The sequence below is a fragment of the Notechis scutatus genome, chromosome 6, assembly GCF_049901735.1.
Source record: "Notechis scutatus isolate UNSWTSFEM ecotype Mainland chromosome 6, rNotScu1.2, whole genome shotgun sequence".
Lineage (NCBI taxonomy): Eukaryota > Metazoa > Chordata > Lepidosauria > Squamata > Elapidae > Notechis > Notechis scutatus.
In genome coordinates this window covers 37,794,444-37,815,152 of record NC_142014.1, presented here as the reverse complement: position 1 = coordinate 37,815,152, position 20,709 = coordinate 37,794,444, and the positions used below count along the sequence as shown (strand labels likewise).

Here is a 20,709-nt window from a genome sequence, read left to right as displayed (position 1 = left end):
GGAGTGGCTGAGGTTACGCAGAAAGCTGCCTATTTCTAGGACATGAATTACAAGTAGTCCTCAATTTAGAACAAAACATTTGGTCATACATTAGGGTAATTATTAACTGGGTCACCATTTGACATGACTCAATTTTATAACCACTTTTATAATGGTCGTAAAGCAAGTCACCATGGTTCTTAAGCAAACCATGTGGTTATTAAGGGAATACAGCATATCCAATGGATGTTACAAAAATATTGCAGATCATTGTTATGAGCTCTTTGGCATAGAGCTCTGCCCTGCATGGTGCTGAATCAATCTCACAGGGAGCTCTTTCATTCTTAAAATCTAGCCGAGTCCTGCACATGAGGGAAGGGAATGACTCCTGTGTTGACAAGCTGAACCAAAGATCCAAGCCTCGTTCATGTCGCTGTGGGAAAGAGTTTTCTTCCACATACAGAGCGAAAGAGCTACCTGCCTTCCTTCGGCAGACAGATCTTTCACATTATGAATGGAAGCGAACTCCTTCCCAGGGCAGGTGAATAGGACTTGAATCTATCCAGGCCTCATTCAGCCCGCCCAGGGAAGAAGTTTCCATGCACGAAGCAAAAGAGCTGCCTGACAAAGATGGGCAAGCAGCTCTTTCTGTCTGCTTAACAACCACAACTGGGAGAACTGGGATTGCAGTTGTTGAGCATAATGGTCATGTGAGCATCTCATTTAATGACTGCAATTTCCAATGGCAATTCTGGGCTCAGTTACAGTTATTTAAGTGAGGATTATCTGTACAAAGTTATTTGGCAATCTAATCGCCTTCAGACGTTTTGGTCTATAATCTGATTACCTGTCAATAAGTAAACCTTGTGGGAGCTGTAAGCAAAAGTATGAGAAGAAAATCAATTTGCATAACACCGTTATAACCTTTTTTCCTGAAAGCAATTTGTGGTAAAGCAGGCAGATTTTGTTAGTTTTATTAGCAGTCGAGAAGGCAAATCTATTTGATTGTTTGAAGTACACATATGGTTAATAAATATACTTTGTCTAGTCTTCAGATAAAGATTTGAGAAGGTCCCTAGATAAGCAATCTACTGAGAGTGCGGGAGGAATTTATCAGTATGATAATTATGATGAAGTTGCTATGGACACAGAAAGTGAAACCAACTCACCTGGTAAGTGCTAATTTTAGCTGATTATGCTTTATTCCTAATAGTGCCATTTTTTATATTTGAATTCTATATGTAATTATTAGTTCCTGCATGCAATACTACTGAAATGTTTCGTTGATTTAAATTAAAACGGAACGCCTCAACAATTTTGCACTTGTCTCAAGTGTCATGCAAAACACAAAAATTATGAATAAGTTAAGAAGAATGTCAAGCGAAGGTAAAAAAAATGCTACAATGGTACAATTGTATCACATTTTGATTTGTTGGTAAAAATAAACCATCTATCTTTTTGTTTCTTTTTTCTGGTAAATAACAAATGTCCTGAACCCCATATATTACTTAATAGGAAACACAATTTGATACATAAATTTGGGGAAAAAGTATTCCTTAGCTTAACTTGCCCTGAAATGTTTTTATAAGGATATACTGATGAAGCTGTACAGTATAAGAAGTGTTTTTGTTCAAGACTCTAGCCTCTCTATTCATCTTTACTCATTCTGTTTTATCTTTGTTGGCAGTTTTATTTTTGCCATCATTTTTTCCTGTTTGTTGTAGACGATATATATTAAAATATATGACTATGCTGTTCAGTATATTTATGAGCAATTTTGTTGTGAAAATAGCTTCTTAATTTGAATGATGTATTCAGATATTATTTTGTCTGTGGCACTGCTTGTGTATCTTTCTCTTTCAACCCTTTAGTTTTTTTTCTGTCCAATTGGTTTTGTTCAAATTATGCCATAAACTATATTGTAGAGCTATTGTTCTTTTCTAAAAAATATTTTATTCAAAAGTTAAAATGCAAACTTACAAAAAACAAGAACTAAACAGGACAAAAAACAAAAATAAGTGCATAAAACTCCATACATATGTATTGTCCCTTCCAGTTCCAATACTAATAAATATATTATAACATTAGTAGTTTTCCTCCTTGCAAAAGAGATCTATAATATATAAGCTTCCACAATCTATTTATCCAAGCAATTTGAACTATCATTTATCTGCTATAAAAAGACACAACTAACTGGTAACCCCATCACCTGAAACCCAGTTCAGAATCCTCTGTTAACAATCCATTATTGTGTCTTATTAACACAGGGGTCAGCAACGACCTCCGTTCAGTCTTAATCACTATAGTCATTGTCTCTCGCTCATCAAAAATCTCTGTTGTAGGTAACTCCATAGCATTTATTGTTCAAAAAGTCCATACATTTTCTTCCAAGTCCAATTTATCACTCCATTCTGTCATCTCTGAATTTTTTGAATTCATAGGCCTTTCAGCTTTTTCCACCATCTTTAATTTTTCAGCAAAATTCCTTCTCCATCTCTGTCAGCAACAAATCAATTTGCAGTCCATCCAATTGCACATCTGATTCTGTTGTTGCCTATATAATGTCTTCTTTAGGTTGATATATAATTGTTATTGCTTCATTAAGCTTTTATCCAAATTTTTAAAGAGAGCTTGGAGGTTAAAAAGCATTTTTTTTCCAAAGGCTTCCAAGGAAACTTTTAATGTTTTCATTTTTATTTTTAATGTAGAATGTAGTCCCAAAAAACCCATAGGGAATTCCTCTCAAGAACAGTCTGTTAACAACAAGCTGACTGCAAGAGAGATTGAGATAATTTTCCCATAGCAGAAAGTGAATAAAAGAGACAAAGGGAAATATTTCTTGTCGCTTTGAGGGTTAAAAGAAAAAAGAACCAGATAAATATTGAGAAATAAAATACAGTAAAACAGCAAATTTCTTGTAAAAGCTAGTGAAATACAACTTCCTTACTATAACAGTCTAGCATAAATCAAAGCACTTTTATTATAGAAAAAGAAACCTTCAGGGCATCAACTTCCATGAAATGAAAGCGAAAGTGTTTCATTTCAAAACCAATAAGGAATTTTTTAAAAAAGTTTTAATCCAGCAAGGGTAAAGGATAGCTCAGCATTCAACCAGATGTTTAAGACACAAAATATAAGTGAAAAGCAAAACCAAATTCATAAAGTGATGCTAAAAAGAAGATGTCCTTAAAAATCAAAACAGCTGATAGGAAAAGATTCTTTGGCTGTTCTTTTCATGAGTTGTAACTAACCAGGTTTCTCTTCACAGGTAAGTGGTACAGTTGTCTGAAAGTCATCTGGGGTCTTTCCTAGTTGCTACCATTTCCCTCTAGGGAGCAAGTGCTGCCACAAAGCTGTCTTTGACAGCAAAAGCAACTTTTTTTAAAAATACAATTTTATTGAGTTTTAACAAAACAAATAAAACATCTTATTTGAGTACAGCATGGTTCTGGGTTATCACATTTCCATACAGACACAATTTCATATGCATATTCATCTTATGTATTCAACTTCATATCTTATTACTCTTTTTCCAACTTCTCTCTCTTTCTCCCTTCTCTAAATTTTCTTTTATGGTTATCTCATTTTCTTCTTACCCAATTGTATTTATTTTACCTAAATTTCTGTATCTTTTTGTTCATTATACTTATACCTTCATCTGTCTTGTTTACAATTTCATATGTTCTCTTCCAACATTCTTAAAAAGCAAAATTCCCCCTATGATTGACAATCGGAGTGCAACACCTTTAAGTCTTATTGTTATTATCATATGAAATCTCATTAAACATTGAATTTGTGCATTCTAAAATTATAACATTCAAATTTCTAATATCTATTTTATATCATGTAAATCTCATCATTCAGACTCTGCTTGGTACTTCCCCTTGAAAATATAAAAAGAAAAATTCTAAAGACATAGCGAAAACAATATATATATACATAAACATTTGTAAACAAAATAGTTATTCAAATTCATTCTAGTACTGGTATGAGCCTTGTAAATCTATCACGTTTCTTTTCAATATTTATCAATCTTTGAGAACAATTGAAATGTTCCCTCCCTTCTTCATTATTACTTAACTGTTAATAAGCATACCATTGGATAGTCATACAGTTTTATCTTATAAATTATATACTATTAATAAGCAAAATAATTATTCAGATTCATTCTAGTAACTGGTATAAATTTCCTTATAAATCTTTCACATTTCTTTTCAATATTTTATCAATCTTTAGAAACAATTGCGATGTTTCCCTCTCTTTATTATTGCATTAATTATAAATAAACATACCATTACATAACAATACAGTTTTATCTCATAGATTATTTACTTATTTCATTTCTAACTCATTACAGTATTCTACTGTCACAACACTATCTTTTGTACCTTTGCAGAATCCTTACTTTTAACTTAATTTAACCATTGTCTCTGTGTTTTCTAGCTGAGCAAATACCTTTAATCCTAATACATTTCCCCTTTTTCTTTATTTCCTGTTTTTGCCCCTCATAAGTTCTTTCCCTTTCCCTTTCTATCTTTCCCCCCTTTTTCTCATCCCTTTTTTATACCCTTCTCTCTCTAATTTTCCCTTCTGTAGTTTTCCTTTCTGCTTCTCCTTGCTCTTATACTTCTTTTTCAGACTATTTTTCTTTTTGGCTGTTCCTTTTGATCTCAAACTTTTAACTCCTTTCCCCCTTATTACCACACTTTGCATTATTTGATCATTGAAAATGGCTTCTTCTTTGTCCTGCCCTCCTTCTTGCTCTTGAAGCTTTTCCTTTTGCTTTTCATAGTTCAGGATCTCCATTTCAAAAAATTCAAATACAAAGTCAAAGGATCTTCCTCCCCTTTCTGCATCTTCTTTCTGTTTTTTAAGACTCATCTTCAATTCCTCCAGGAGGGATGGCATTTTAAACACTTTTGAACAACCACCCAATTGACTTTAAGTAAAAACAGAAAAAGAAAGAAAAAACCAATGCCAAAAACTTTTTTTTAAAATCACCAAATGATCCCAGACTGTTCCTTCTTGTTTCTTTCCTTTATTTTTCTTTTCCGTGGGTTACTGTATCTTAATAAGATTTCAGTTACAATGTATCCTCGGGAGTCTTTTCAAAGTTTCACTGTTAATCCTCTTTATTTTTCCAGGTGGCACTGCATTTTTCCATTATTCCAAGTTCCACCCTTTTGCCTCCACACTTCTTTTTAGGGCTTTAAAATGACCAAGAAAAAAATCTTTATTCTCCTTTTAACACTTAGATTTCAGCTTAAGGTTGCCTATTAGTGTCAAAATAGATTAATATAAATTTCTTTCCATATCATTTGTAACTGTCAATATAAAGGTAAAAAAGGGTTTTTAACCTCCTTTTCTCTCTCCTTCGCCACTTAAAGATCTTTCAGAAGTATCCCTCTAGGTACTTTTAGATTCAGGGTACCTTGCTTAGATGTTCTCTGTTGTTTAGCCTGGACTGTCCTGCTTTCCTTTTTGTTTTCCTCCTGCACAATCTTATCCAGTCGGGTTCTTCTTTGAGGTGGCCATTTCTGACCACCGCTGCAACCACCTTCGGGAAAGGGAGTTTAGACCAGCCAAGGAGGAGAGATGCGGCTCCCCTCTACTCGGCTAGCAATCTCCCCCCTCTTCACCACCTCTACGGGGTGGCTTCAGCCCCGAATCCAAAGGATCGGGGCACTCCAGCGGCAAGCGCAGATCAAAACCGCGCACGATTGTGGATTTCAGTCTGTCACTGAAGAAACCCAAACCAGAAGCTCAGCAAAATCAACTCTTCATCAGCCCCCCATTTTTGGAAGATCTCTACTATATTGTAGTGTTATTATGGAACAGATTTAAGATTCATTTTTAAAATATATTTTTGCTTGGTTTATGCAGATAGATACACAGAGTCTCTCTCTCTCTCTCTCTCTCTCTCTCACTCTCACACACACACACCCGCGCACACACACCTCTTGGAAATGTAACTGAAGAATTATAGCGTGAAGCTGAATAATGCATATGTAAAATAAGTCTTAATTGAATTCTGGTATATTTCATCTTTTTATTTAATTAATGAATGAGATAAGCTTGGAATTTAAATTGTGACATTTTGCAGTTATAATTTTCTTCCTTTCATCATGTCATGATTTCAAGTATATGACTAGAGTAAGTAGTGTAAAGCAGCGGTCCCCAGCCTTTCCGGCTCTGTGGACTGGCGGCAGAAGGAGAAGTGGGGTTTGTTTCACACAGGCCCACTGCTTGCGCAAATGGAGCTTTGTACACTTGCCCTCCACTTGCATGGCCTGGCACTGGGCCACAGACCAGGGATTGGAGACCCCTGCTGTAAAGGTATTCCCTTCAATAAATGGTAGTTTGTAGTAACAATCGTTTTTTCTGTTAAATATTTTCTAGCATCTTCTCCAGTACAGCCTCCTTATTTTGAATGTCCTGCTGGATATTTTCCTCCTGCTATTCAGCAAATCTCACTGTCCCTCACACCACAGATTTCAGTAAGTGATAATACAAGATGAATTTTTTGAAGTAGAAAAATCTGAGAATACACTTTTTTATGCCTCCTACATGCAATTATGGAAGTTTTTCATCATTATTTTTTTTTGCATTAGTATGTTTATTTTGGCCATCTTGAGAATTCTCTTTTAAAGTACTTCTTATAATAGGAGTTTTGAAACAGCTTTTCTGTTCTCTCCTTTTTTTGAAAGCACTACTAATCATCGGTAATGTATAATAAAAGTTGTGCTAGAAAAGCTTGATAAAACTATGTAATAGTTGTTTAGCATTGGTTTTGTATCCACATATGCTAAGTGATCAGCATTCCAATTTTCAACTTTCTTAACACTTCAAGATCACATTGCTAAAATTCTATTTTAAAAAATGGCAGACTTTTTGCAATATAATTTCCCCTCCCCTTTTTAGATCAACTACTTCAAAGGACTTAAATTGTCTTATAGTTGAAACAAAACAAATTGAAAAACACAACTACTATAAAATGGTTTTATGCTGAAGATTAGTTGCATTCCTTACTTTGGGGTTAATATATTTCAAAGTGTAAAGGCAGCTGCGATTGAAGGGATCTTTCACTTAATACAAGGTGAGAATACTTGGTCTACCTTGGAAACCACACAGTGCGCTCTTGAGAATATCTGGGCACCAAACTGTGTAACCCTTAAAGGGGATCCCTTTTAATATGGAACCAGAAGCAAATTGATAATCATTGCAGCAGCACCCCAACACCCAATATCAAGGTAATGATTCTAGCTCTATTACAGTTTCCCTAGTTAGTGGATAGGGCACCTATTGAATCTTCAAAGACAAATCCGTGTAGATGTCTTAAAACAATTCATTTGTGAGGTGACAAAAACATAGTACTGGAGAATCTTGAGTAGCAATAACATGTTTTTTTTTTCTTTAAATTTGTTTTAGACTCTACCACCAATTAGCCAATTGTATATGGAGGGTATTTCAACTGTCTCTCTGGAACCTCCACCACCTCTTCCTCCTCTTCCACCTGAAGAACCTGAACAACCACCGAAACCTCCATTTGCAGATGAGGAGGAGGAGGAGGAAATGTTACTACGGGAAGAGCTACTTAAATCTTTAGCTAACAAACGAGCTTTCAAACCAGAGGTATTTAATAGGTTTTTAATACAGCCACTAGATGGCAGCACTAGTACATTTTATTTAAAATGTGTTTTGCTATTTTGTTTTTTTTGTCGAAAAATAGGATGTATGATAGAAATCAGATAAGTTGATGAGTTATTTAGAATTTTAAAAATTCTTCTGCATTTCAGCTATTTACTAAGGATTTAAAATAACTGCTATAAACTCTAGTATAATCAAATTGGCAGCGTTAGAATCAAAATTGGATGAAGAATGGATCTATGGATAAAGATTACCAATAAAGGAGAATATTTTTACCTCAGTTGAAATGAAGGGGTCCTTGGTGCTCTCTGAGCTTCATTTTCTTATAGACGTTTCATTTCCCTAACTAGGTACTGTCATCAATTCTAGACTAGCTAGAAAGAAAGAAAAGGTTAGTCTAGCATTGATGATGTTACCTAGTTTGGGTAATGAAACAACCTGTAAGAAAACAACCAAGCTCAGAGAGCAGCTAGTATTGTTTATTCTGGAAAGAGATCTGTGAAGTGAGATGATTGTTGTAGTTTGCAGATTTTACAATGTACGTATAACTTTTTTTTAAACTGTTGGAAAATCCACTGCATTTTTAGTAGTGGAGGGCTTTAAAAACAGAAGAGGTTCTTCTGGTATTCGACATGTTGTTACTCTTCCTACATTGACTACAGTGAATATGTTGTGTGATCACTTGCTGATTTTGGGTGGTATGAGAAAGAAGCGTTATCTCTTTAAAGGGTTTAGGGCTGCTGTAAATAGGCACCAAAATTTATTTTTTTAAAACATAGTAGAATTGTTTTGCTTATCCCTTAAAGCCTGTAAGATAAATATAATTATTGTATATCCCTGAATCCCATAAGGTGCTTTTAAAAAAATAGTTGGATAGTTGAAACAGATGCCCAACTGTTTGCAAAAACACTATATTGAATCTAGCAGGATTGAATAATGTGGGGGATTTTGGTGAATATCTGACTTTAGTCATGGCAGACATTATCAAAGTTAATGGGTAATGAAAGATTTATAAGTTTCCTTAAAACAATATTTTACCCATATTGATACACAGAGAAATCTATGTGTTTGAATAGTTTATTGATTTAAATATATAGTTTTAATACAATATTTAAGTGTTGTAATCTTTTCTTTTTTCTTTTTTAGGAAAACAGTCCACCTTCTCCACCTTTTCCCAATAATTCTCATTCTGTGCCAAGAAGCAATCTTTCAGCAGTCAGTATTAATACTGTGTGTCAACCTCGTATAAAGAACACAAAAATTATTAGAGTACCAAGGCCCCCCCGAACAGTCATTGCGGTAACAAATTCTTCATATTTTAAAGTGTCTTATAAATTGTCATATGAGGAAAGTGGCTAAAATTGAATATTTTATTTTCAATTGATAATGCAAGGAAGCTGAGGAAATGCTGATTTCAGATTTGTGTACAGTAAGAAATAAAGTCAACATAAAGTCAACTGTAAAAAAGCTAGTGATTAACATACTTTTCTCATCTAACAGATGGAAGTTCAGTGTACATTTAAAAATTAAATAATACTAGATTTTGCTTGTATGTTCAGTCAAAATAGTTATATTCTTTGACTGGTAATTTTATTTCTGCAGCTTCCAAAGCACAAGTCAGTTGTTGTTACATTGAATGATTCAGATGACAGTGAATCAGATGCAGAACAACCTAACTCTACTAGTAATGAATTTGGAGGTCTGGAATCCATGATCAAAGAAGCTAGAAGAACAGTGGAGGTAAATGGATGTGTGCTCGCATGTATACCATATGTTTCTTTGAAGAAAACACATTTCTTACTCTCTACGCCTGTCTTTCATTATAAGATAATTTTTATTTTTTTAAAAAAAATGTAAAATAGCTGTTCCTCTAGAGCAAGCAATTTCAGAATCTTCTTCTGGGGAAAAGTCACTATGAAGTTCTAGTTCTACTTTCTGAAAAGCATTAAATTTTAAAAATTATTTTAAAAGCCAGAATTGGCCCTTTTCATATATTTACATTTTTTTGTATTTTACTATTTGCTTTCATGGTTCTTTGTTATAGATTATGGTAGTTGGCTGATTTTTATTATTCCTTACTGGGAATATGAAAATTCCTTGATCAGAAACTAGAAGTTTCAGGTTCCTTCTGGTTCATGCCATATTTGGAACAATTCACCAATTTTCAGAAATTGTATCTTACAAACTTAAAGATCTCTGAGGTGTTCTGGTGATTATCTGTTTGAAACAGTTTTGGAATTGGATCATTCCTAGAATGGCACATGCTGGAAAAAGATTTGGCATGGTAGGAGACAATGAAGCATTCAAAGTTTTTCAGAACATACTTTTGGAAAGGAGCCCTTAAATATTATTGGCCCCTTCCTCAATGTTAATTGGTGCTACCTTGCTCTCCTCTTGTCTTCTAAATCCATGTTTACAAGCAATCTCCATATATGTTGGAAGTATAACTATTAGAATTCCCAGGAAGTACGGCTGAAGGGAAATACTGTATGGAGACCTGAAAAAGCCATACCATATAAAAATGAATTCAAATTAACTTTTCTTCTGAACTTCTAATACTGTATTTAGGTTTCTTTCTTGGGTCTTTTTGTTGCAGGCATCGAAACCCAAAGCACCTTTAAAGTCAGAAAAAGAAAATAATCCTGTAAGAACTCCTGAGGCCTTACCAGAAGATAAAAAAATAGAGTATAGACTTCTAAAAGAAGAGATTGCCAGGTATATTTAATATACTGTACATATGATACTGTGTGTCTGTGAGCGGTGTGGTGGCCTAGAGGTGGAGCTCTCGCCTCACAATCAGGAGGCTGTGAGTTCGATCTCTACTTAGGTAGAGGCAGATATTTCTCTCTGGGCACACTGAAAATGTATCTGCTGAATAAAACTCTGCATTGCGACAGGAAGGGCATCTGACCAATAAACACTCAGTTCCATTCAGTTGCCCAGACTTTGCTCCGCAAGGGATTATGGGGTCATTAAAAGAGGATGGTGATACTGTATGTCTGTAAACTACATAGAGTTGCCTCTGGTGAGATGCATACATGTTTAATAAATAAATAAATGCTGTAACAAATGAGTAATCGGTTGTTTAAAGTAATCTCCAAGTTATTGTCCTTTTTGTTTGAACAGATTCATTTGGTCATTTTAGCTTAGTTTAAGTTCTGCTAATTGGATTTAGCTTATTTTTCAGGGATTGTTCTATTTTCTCTTATTTTTTTTCTGATTTCTGAATTTGAAACATTTAAACAATGGTTTTCAAACCCTTTTAGTCGGGAGAAGCAACGTTTGATAATAGCTGAACCTTTGAAGACAAGTTCATCTCCAGTAAACTCTGATGTTGAAATTGATGGAGTTGGTAGAATAGCTATGGTAACGAAGCAAGTTACAGATGCAGAGGCAAAACTGAAAAAGCACAAGTAAGTTTTTTCCTGTGATGTCATCTATATGGTTTTATGGGAGAAAAGAGTTAATCTTTTATATTTTGCTGCTTATTACATTGTTTGTTTATATCCTGCCTTTATTATTTTTACAAATAACTCAAGGCATTGAACCTATCCAACATACCTTCCTCCTCCTACTTTCCCCATCAGAACAACAACCCTGTGAGGTGAGTTGGGCTGAGAAAGAGTGACTGGCCCAAAGTCATCCAGCCTTTTTATTCCTCTAAATTAAAAAGAGGATTCTGGAATGTCTTCTTTGGAGGCTGATCCAATGGGCAGTTATTAGGAAGTTGGAAGGTTCTTTCTTCCTTAGTTTATTGGACCAGCTGGCCTTGGCTGGTCAGATGGTCTACTCAGATGGAAAACTATACAGGAGTAATACTCTGTAAAATACCATCTACAAGTATTACTGCTAACTAAGTATATCTCTCTAATGAGAAAGGAGTTAAATTTACTGCAACTTTTGGAGTTGCAGTTTGTTTATATAGTTGCTATCAATACACTCTCTGATGTGTTTTGTTATTTTTAAATTAGAAAATATGTGACTCTTAACAATTTATGAGAACTCAATATTCCAACTTCCAACAGCTGCTTTATAAAAGAATAACAGTTGGAAGGGACCTTGGAGGTCTATATTAATCATTTTAATTTTTAAAAATGGCAATACGTTTTCATGCCTCAGTTCCACACACATATATACTGTTCACTACTCCCCATTTTTCCCCCTAAAAAAACACTAGCTCATTGGTGGAAATTGTGGTACATATAAATGTATGTAAAGTTAAGTGCTGTAGATGTGTATATCTTTTCACAATCAACTTTTGCTAACTTAGATACAAATTTTAGACTGCAATGTTGATTCTGAAGTTGGATGGTCAGTAAATTTAAATAAAACCACTGTTTGGGTTGCAATATATCAATGTGCCATTTCTTTATAATTTTCACAATTTCCCTCCTTAATTTATTGTTTTATAATATTATTCTGTTGTTAAACATAGTCTGCTAATTGAAAGAAAATGTATCAAAAAATCCTGAAAATATGTGGTAGACTTCAGCTGCTTTTGATGATGATTCTGACAATATAGAGCTTTTATCTAGAATGTAACTATTTTTTTTAGACTTCTTTTGATGAAGGATGAATCTGTGTTAAAACATCTTCTACAGCAAGAGGCAAAAAAGAAAGAATCTGTTCGTCTTGCTGAAAGCAAAATTGCTAAGCTTAATGAGCAACTGCAAGCAACGGAAAAAGTACTAAATGCTAATAAGATATTTTTAAAAAAACTTCAAGAACAAGTAAGTAAAGTGAAAAGGGCCATTAGCGGTATTTTAAATAGTTGCTTATTCGATGTGTTTAAGAGTCTTTAAAATTTAATTTAAAAATTTTGGTTGGAATATGGAATTTGTTGAAGAATGTTTAAATGCTTCAGATTCACAGAGTACAGCAACGAGTAACAGTAAAGAAAGCATTGGCATTAAAATACGGAGAAGAGCTTGCTCGAGCCAAAGCCCTGGCTAGCAAAGAAATCGGAAAACGAAAACTTGAACATAGCCATTTTGGAGTAAGTTTATTCTTCAAATTTAAGAACTATTGTTTTGAAATAGTCATTAGGCTGGAAGCCAGAAAACAAGATGAAACATGAATGACAATTTACAAATACAATTAGAAAAAAACATAAATGTCAGGTGTAAGTGAAAAACTGAAGGGAATATTGCAATTTGAATATTGGCTAGTGTGATCCCATGAACCCCTCAAATTTCTTTAATTTTTAAGGTGGATTTGAACTTATTTTGCAGTTTGTTGCAAAATAAGCTTGTTGTCTATAATATGTCTTAAAAATACATATGAGTACTACTACCCTTAGGATCGAGACAAGAACTGAGGGGTTGCATCTAGTATCAAAACATATTCCAGACCCAAAACAGCTCAGTAATTAGCAGGAACAGAGCTGTTTGGTCCTCAGAATACAGCAGGTATCAGAGCCCAAAAAGTATTGTCTGCCATTCCTGCCAGGATAAATGAAAAAAAGAAAAGAAATGAAGTTGTAGTAAATCAATGAATGTTGGAAGTTTGTAGTGAGCTTTTTCCTTTTCTCCTTTTTATCTTCCCTCCAACATCTTCATAGCATAATGAAAGAAATGGATACTTGTATCTGTGCTTGCTAGCCATTTGGTACATGTTCTGAAAACCTGACAAGTTCAAAGTAGCAACAAGATCTTTCTCATGACTGGGGTGAAGATACAGTCTGTGAGAGGCCAAATGAGACTTGTAATCTGTAAAACTATGGATCATTGTAAATATACTTACTGTAGAATGGTTGAATTGAACTTTTGCAAATATGCCAAAATGTTTCACTTTTCAGCCGAACATATAAATTCTCTCTAAAAAATAATAACGATGAAGTTAGTCAAATGTTGTGTTTCTAATTTATCTTGCCCATAATTGAGTTCGTGTGAGAGATAGATCTCTGCTTCTTTGCAGCCAAACAAAACATTGAAACTCGAGAAATCACCTTCATCAAGCCCAAAGAAGCATTCTGCAGAGTTGATTGCACAGGAGAAAAAAAGGCTGCAACAATTGCAACATGAGTATGCTCTGAAAATTCAGCAATTAAAAGAGGCCCATGCATACCAGAATAAGGATCGGCTAACTATTGTCCCTTCTGTAGAAGAAGAATCTGAGTTTGCACTACCTCAGCCTTCCCTTCATGATCTTACACAAGACAAACTGAGCTTCGATATTGAAGAGAATTGTTTTGATGATGAAATTTCATCCAATTGTAGTAGGGAGCGAAGAAGGTCTTTCAGAGAATCAAATTCTTTTACTAAACCCAATTTTAAACATGTGGACACTCCCAAGCAAGAAGCTGCAAACAAACTTTCTAAAAAGACATTAGAACAACCAGAGCTTTTTTTGGGTCTGAATATTGATGAACTAAAAAATCTTTATGTGAAAGCTGATGGTTTGAAAGAAGTATTGGAAAAAAATGCACCATTCATGATTTCTAATGAAGAAAATGCTTCTGGTCAAGTAAGTTGTATGTTAAATAATAGAAAACTTATAGCTTCAACTTACAGTTAATAATGCTTAGAATAGGAGTTAGGTTAGTATTCATTAGCTTGTATTACTTGATTACTATTGTTCTTGAAAAAGTAGGAAGATTCTAGTCTTGGTTCCAATGCATTACATTTTTAATTACTATGATGTGAATCTTCATATAGTGTTTCAACATATACACATGTATACTCTTTCCTAGGAAATAACAGTGGATATAGACCAAGTCACAGCTCCAAATAAACAAACAGAAGGAAAGCCATACCCATTTGGACCATATCATAGTCCTCTTCTTGTTTTTAAATCTTACAGGTATGAACATGGAGTTGTTAAAGTTGTTTCTCACCAATGGGATACTGTAATAGGGTTGTTTTAGAACAGAGATGGGAGTGTCTAATATAATCAGAAAATGTCCTATTGTCAAAGTAGGTGTAAATATGTGTTGTCTTGGAAGCAACTGGGGTATACTGGAAAAATATACCGTATTTATCGGCGTATAACACGCACAGGCGTATAACACGCATCTTCATTTTAAGAGGGAAATTTCACCCCCACTCCCACCCCACGCGCGCTTCAATCCACAGTGTCCCATTCTGCCTGCCTGCCTGCCTGCCTTAGTTTCTGGTTGTTTGGGAGCAGCTTCGGCTGAGAATAATAACTATTCGCCTCTTTTACTCAGCCGAAGCTGTTCCAATTCAACCATTAACGAAGGCAGGCAGGCAGGCAAAACGGAGCACTGCGGGCGGGCGGGCGGGCGGATGGGGTGGGGGTGGGGAAACGGGCGCTTCAGGGAAGCTGCGGCGACAGGAAAAGCCCCCGCTTCTTTGAAGCAGTTTCTTCCTGTGCTGGTGGAGGAGCGAGAGAGCGACTGAGAGAGCTGACCCAGAGAGAAGGACAGGCTTCGGTTGCTTCCTCCCTCCCCTTCTTTCATTTGTGTCCTTGATCCCCGATCCCAGCAGCATTCACCGAAGGCTTCTTAACATTATATCGGTGTATAACACGCATACATCATTTGCCCCTATTTTCAGGGGGAAAAAAGTGCGTGTTATACGCCGATAAATACGGTAACTTAACTGCACTGTTAGTAGAAGGATTGGGGAAGGACTAGAGAGAGAAGTACAGGTAGTCCTCAATTTACAGCTGTGATGGAGCCTTTCAATTACTGTCATAAAGTGGCTCATCATGTGAACAACCCTATTTTATGACTTTTTTTTTGCAGCGGTTGGAAAGCAAATGCAGCAATCATAAAACATTGTAAAATGAATGCCATGGTTAGAAAGCAAACTCATTGTTTGCTATAGGGAGTTTTACTGAAAATCAGAATGGAACTAAACACTGTTTTTCTGCAAAAAAAAAGAAGAAGTAAATCATGGTCATTTGATCGCAGGATGCTGCAAACAGCTGTAAATGTGGGCGAGTTTCCAAATGCGCAAAATATAGTTATCTGATCATGGGGAGAGGCAGCTGTTGGAATTAGGTACCCAATTGGGGAGCTCTGATGTAACTTCAAATGCTAGTTAAGCAATTGATGGTCAATGAAGGACTACCTGTATTTATTTAAAATACCTACTATTCTGAGGGTGGAAAGAGGGTTTATAAGCACTGGTGCCCAAATGCACCTTCAAAAGTTAAGACATACAGAGATGCTGAGCTCCTTATAAATGGTCTCTAAAAGGCTGTGGGAGATGGACATATTTTAAACCGGGAAGGGGGGGTATATATTTGCTCTGAATTTTTTTTTTTAAAAGGTAGGTGGCTGTCTTGAGTTAGACAAAGTAAGTACTGATACACTTACCTAAATATCCCATACACTTACTCGGACCTTGCTCTGTCTATTCTCATCAGTCACTAGTTCAACATTTTTTCTATTCATTTTTCATATAATTCTAAATGTAGTGGTCTCTTCCTTTTATATAAATATATTAAAACATTTCTGCCTCCTTGCTTTTTGGGGGAAACTAGATTTTAAAAAACCATCTCCAGTGACAACATTGGATTGTTTAGATAAAAATATTAGCGAGTATCAATTTTGATAATGGTTGTAATCCCAGCTAATCTATTAATGGGTTCTGTGCATAAAAACAATTGATCTTCCTTTTGGACTGAATAACAAATGATATTTTGGGTATCTGACTATGATTACAGTTGTCGTTGATTTGAATGCAATTTAGTACCTTTCCCATTTTTGCTTTAAAAAATTATTTTGTTGATGACAAGTATTTGATTTTACTTATGTTTTTTAGGTTTAGTCCTTATTTTAGAACAAAAGAAAAACTTTACCTCAGCTCGGTATCCTACAGCAATAAGATTGAACCCAAACAGTGTTTTTGCCGTTTTGATTTAACAGGCACATGCAATGACGACGATTGCCAATGGTGAGTTCTTTTGTATCTTAAATTAAGTGATTTGTATTGCAAATTATTGCCTGTGGAGTTGGTATGAATTTGTCAGGCTGTCTGAGCAAAAACAGCATAAGCAGTTTTAAGAATCATTAAATAAGGTGACATGTTCTTTAAAAAAATCATGCTTGTTTTCCTTTTGTGCCTGTAAAATTAACTTGAAAAATGTACATTCATACTTAAAAGATCTATCTAATCTATCCCTCCATCCAAATACACACATACACACATGCACATATACATACATACATACATACATACATAGATGAGGTATATATAATATATACACATGAACTGGGGTCCCAATCAGGGTGTTCCATATTGGAGGATTAAGAGAAGATTCTTCCTCCATCCTGATGTATATTGCACTTTCCATAGTTACTTTGTTAAATTTAATACTGTGTTTCTTAGAAAATAAGACAGGGCCTTATTTTTTTTGACCCCCGGAAAAATAGCTAGGCCGTCTTTTTGAGGGGTGTCTTAATTTTCCCCCCACGTGCCTCGCCCAGCCACTGGGCTCCTTCTATCCAAAAGAATGCCCCACATGCCTTGCCTCTCCAATGGGCCCCTTCTTTAGCAGCTGAAAGCGCCCCACAGGCACCCTTGCCTCTCCATTGGGCCACTTCTGTAGCAGCCAAAAGGAGATATTCCACAGGCTTAGCACAGACTGAGGGAAGAAAGACGGGCAGGAATGGAGGGTTTTTGGCAAACAGGAAGAAAATGGGGAGGGGGAATTTTCCTGCCTGTCATCTATTCCTCAAGCTCCCTCTCTAATTTCCTGCCTTTCACAAAAGCGGCTCCACTCCGAGCCTTCAGCATATCCCAGGACTCTGCAAAGCTTGTTGTAGCACATGTGAGCGGTGGCATTGCTGTGAGGTTCGTCACATCGGTGCAGCCTCCTCGAACAGGACCCTGCAAGGATTGCAGTGCCATTGTGCGTGCGAGCGGGGCACCACTGTGAGTTTGGATACACTGGCGCAGCTGCTCACGGAAGGATGCCAGCTGCACCGGTGTGATGAAGCTCACAGAGGTGCTGCCATTCATGAGTGCAACACTCCAACAAGCCTTGCAGGGTCCTGCTCTAAGAGGAATGGATAACAGGCAGGAAAATTCCCCTCCCCATTTTCCTGCCTTTCACGAAAACGACTCCACTCCGAGCCTTCAGTGTATCCCAGGATTGCAATGCAGAAGGTTCCATTCCGAATCTTCAGCGTTGCTAATCAACCTGATTGTTAAATGAGTCATATCTAGTTTTACAGCTTTTTTTGCAATGGTTGTTAAGCAAATCACTGCAGTTATTAAGTGAACCATGAGATCCTTAAGTGATCTGGCTTCTGCTCATGGATTTTGCTTGTTGGAAACTGGATAGGAAGGTCTCAAATAGCAATCACATGCAACCATTATAAATATATGCCAGTTGCCTAAGCACCTGAACTTTGATCATATGACCATATGGGATGCTGTGATGGTTGTAAGTGCAAGGATAGTTGCAAGTCACTTTTTTCAGTGCTATAATAACTAAGAATAGTCACTAAATGAATGATGTAAGTCAAGGATTACCTATTTTATATTTTTATTAAACTATACTAAAAGTTACATTTGGTTTGTGATGGAGCATGTTGGGAATTATTAGTGCTCACTTTATTGCAGAATTCATGTTTTATGTGTTGAAATCTAGTTTGTTCACTGGAGTTATTTTTGGCTTATTAAATTGTCCATACAGCTGGATTGTCAAAAAAAAATCCATCTGGCTGTAAAAAAATGCTATCAGGATGACAGCCAGGTGGATTTTTTGAATGCCTCACAATAGGCTAATATAGTTGAGTATTCCAAAGGAGGAGGGCTAATATAAATATATGTCTTTTATGATAAAAGGGTACCTTTAGATGGCAGAGTGTTATCAACTTCTGATAGCTAAAATAGTTTCACCTGTTCATCAAAATGTTCACATTGTGATCCTGTGTTCACATTTTTTCCTTCTTACATTTCGTAAAAAATATTATTTACTTTTAGGCAACACATGAAAGACTGCACTCTTGGCAGGAGACAACTATTTGAGGATGTTATTTCATACAATTTAGGTCTGATAGGCTGTTCAGATAAAAGTACTGATGAGGAGATAAGTACCGCAACAGGTATGTGCATATTAGTATATCAATAAAGATTTTCAGTTCTGTAATGTTACTTGTTAAATCTGATCATAACATTTTTTGTTTTACATGTAAAAAACAAGTTGCTTTCGAATGCTTCCAGTTTACTTTGTAATAAGATTCAGGAAAATATAGAGCAACCTTCTATTATATAGTATTAGTTTTATGTAAGCTGTTATTTAGCAATGTGACTCACTGTATTAAAGTTTAAATTTATAAGTTACATTTGCATTTGTTTTCATTGTAATAAGTTTCACCAATTTATTTTTTTATGGATTGCTTCCTAGTGTGTGAATGTACTCTGGCAAAAATTTGATTGTAGTGTAAATCTTCAATGTTGTCATCTTGTTTCAGAAAAATACATAGAAAAGCTGTTCGGGGTAAATAAAGATCGCATGGCAATGGATCAGATTGCTGTTCTTCTAGTTAGCAATGTCAATGAAAGCAAGGGCCATAGTAAGTAACTTTTAACAATATCAATGGTTAAAGTGTTTTAAAATGCATTTTGCATTCTCTTGAGTTTCTTTTAAAAACCCAGTTTTTCAAACCTTTCTTCTTTGTCTTTTCACTGACAGCCCCTCCATTTACAACCTGGAAAGACGAAAGGAAATGGAGAGTAAAGTACTTGAAAAAAACACCAGACAGTGATAGTAGCAATGAAGAGGAACTCTCTTCTGGCCCCATTAAATATGGTAATAACAGAAAACAGCAACCCAAAAATTATTTATAAAAATATTTATGCTTCACATGGTTATTTGATTTATGCTTAAATTTATTTCATAATTATATATGAATTTTAATGTAAGAAAACAACTTGGAAGATCAAAACAAGAGATTGATGCAGAGAATACATAATTGCTTCAGTTCTGGGAGAATCCTTGTTGTATTAATGACAATTATTCAACAATTGTTAACATCCGTAGAAAAACCAAATAGATCTATTTTGTCAGATTTTTAGTAAAACAGACTAAAATTGTTGTTTCCAATATTTAGCTCTCTGACTTTCTTTTCAAAGTAAATCAGTTTTCTGGGAAAATACATTTTTCAGTTTCTTTTGTTATGGAATTTAAATGTGCCTCTCCTCCTTCATAGCTCGTTTTAACTTAGAAGGCAGGCCAGCCGCTCATGCCAGCCTGCCTTGCTGAAATACAAGTAGTCCTTGACTTATGCCCCCAACTGAGCCCAAAATGTGTTGCTAAGTGAGACATTTGTTAAGTGAGTTTTGTCCCACTTTACAACTTTTCTTGCCACAGTTAAGTGAATCATTGCAGTTGCTAAATTAGTAACATGGTTGTTAAGTGAATCTGGCTTCCCCATTGACTTTGCTTGTCAAAAGGTCACAAAAGCAGATCACAGGACCCCAGGACATTGCAACTGTCATAAATATGAATCAATTGCCAAGCATCTGAATTTTGATCATGTGACCATGGGAATGCTGCAACTGTCGTAAGTCACTTTTTTCAGTGACATTGTAACTGAATGGTCATTAAATGAACTGTTGTAAGTCAAAGAGTACCTGTAGTTAAAATTAGGAATAATTTCAATCATGGATATTATGATAGTCATGGGGAAAATTATTACTTTTATTTCTAGCTCCTCCAGTAGAAAACAAAATAAGTGTTCCTGCTCTTGATGCTGTTGTGACTCAAGATGATGTGAGGTATTTTACCAGTGAGACTGATGACATTTCAAACTTGGAAGCAAGTGTACTTGAGAATCCTTCTAATGTTCAGCTTTGGATCAAACTTGCTTATAAGTACCTGAGTCAAAATGAAGGGTAGGTAATTCTTACTGTGCAGATCAGTCAGTTGCACTTTTGCTCAGTATCTTCTCACCTATGCTCCCTTAATGGCTTCTCAGTCCTTTGTGTCGTTGCTCAAAAGACAAGTAGGCTATTGTTTAAAAGCAATTGAAAAACAATTTGCTGTATTGCTGTGTTATAAATCCAGTGTAAAGGTAATAAAACATTGGTATATTCTAAGATAACGTCTGTTTATTTTCAATGCTTTGTAGTAGAAAGGCTTATTTGCTAAAAAATGGATTGC

General features: G+C 35.4%; 1 protein-coding gene across 1 annotated transcript in view; it reads left to right on the top strand.

Moving 5' to 3' along the window:
- ZFC3H1 (zinc finger C3H1-type containing) overlaps positions 1-20,709 on the top strand; it is a 44,802-nt gene that overhangs the window by 7,156 nt on the left and 16,937 nt on the right. Inside the window, exons 6-21 of the mRNA XM_026667721.2 lie at positions 1,028-1,151; positions 6,379-6,476; positions 7,408-7,611; positions 8,773-8,925; positions 9,229-9,366; positions 10,223-10,341; positions 10,893-11,039; positions 12,182-12,356; positions 12,491-12,622; positions 13,543-14,091; positions 14,318-14,427; positions 16,359-16,490; positions 18,528-18,649; positions 19,019-19,120; positions 19,240-19,356; positions 20,258-20,441. Coding sequence (XP_026523506.2) covers positions 1,028-1,151; positions 6,379-6,476; positions 7,408-7,611; positions 8,773-8,925; positions 9,229-9,366; positions 10,223-10,341; positions 10,893-11,039; positions 12,182-12,356; positions 12,491-12,622; positions 13,543-14,091; positions 14,318-14,427; positions 16,359-16,490; positions 18,528-18,649; positions 19,019-19,120; positions 19,240-19,356; positions 20,258-20,441 — 2,606 coding nt within the window. The remainder of the gene's footprint in view (positions 1-1,027; positions 1,152-6,378; positions 6,477-7,407; positions 7,612-8,772; positions 8,926-9,228; positions 9,367-10,222; positions 10,342-10,892; positions 11,040-12,181; positions 12,357-12,490; positions 12,623-13,542; positions 14,092-14,317; positions 14,428-16,358; positions 16,491-18,527; positions 18,650-19,018; positions 19,121-19,239; positions 19,357-20,257; positions 20,442-20,709) is intronic.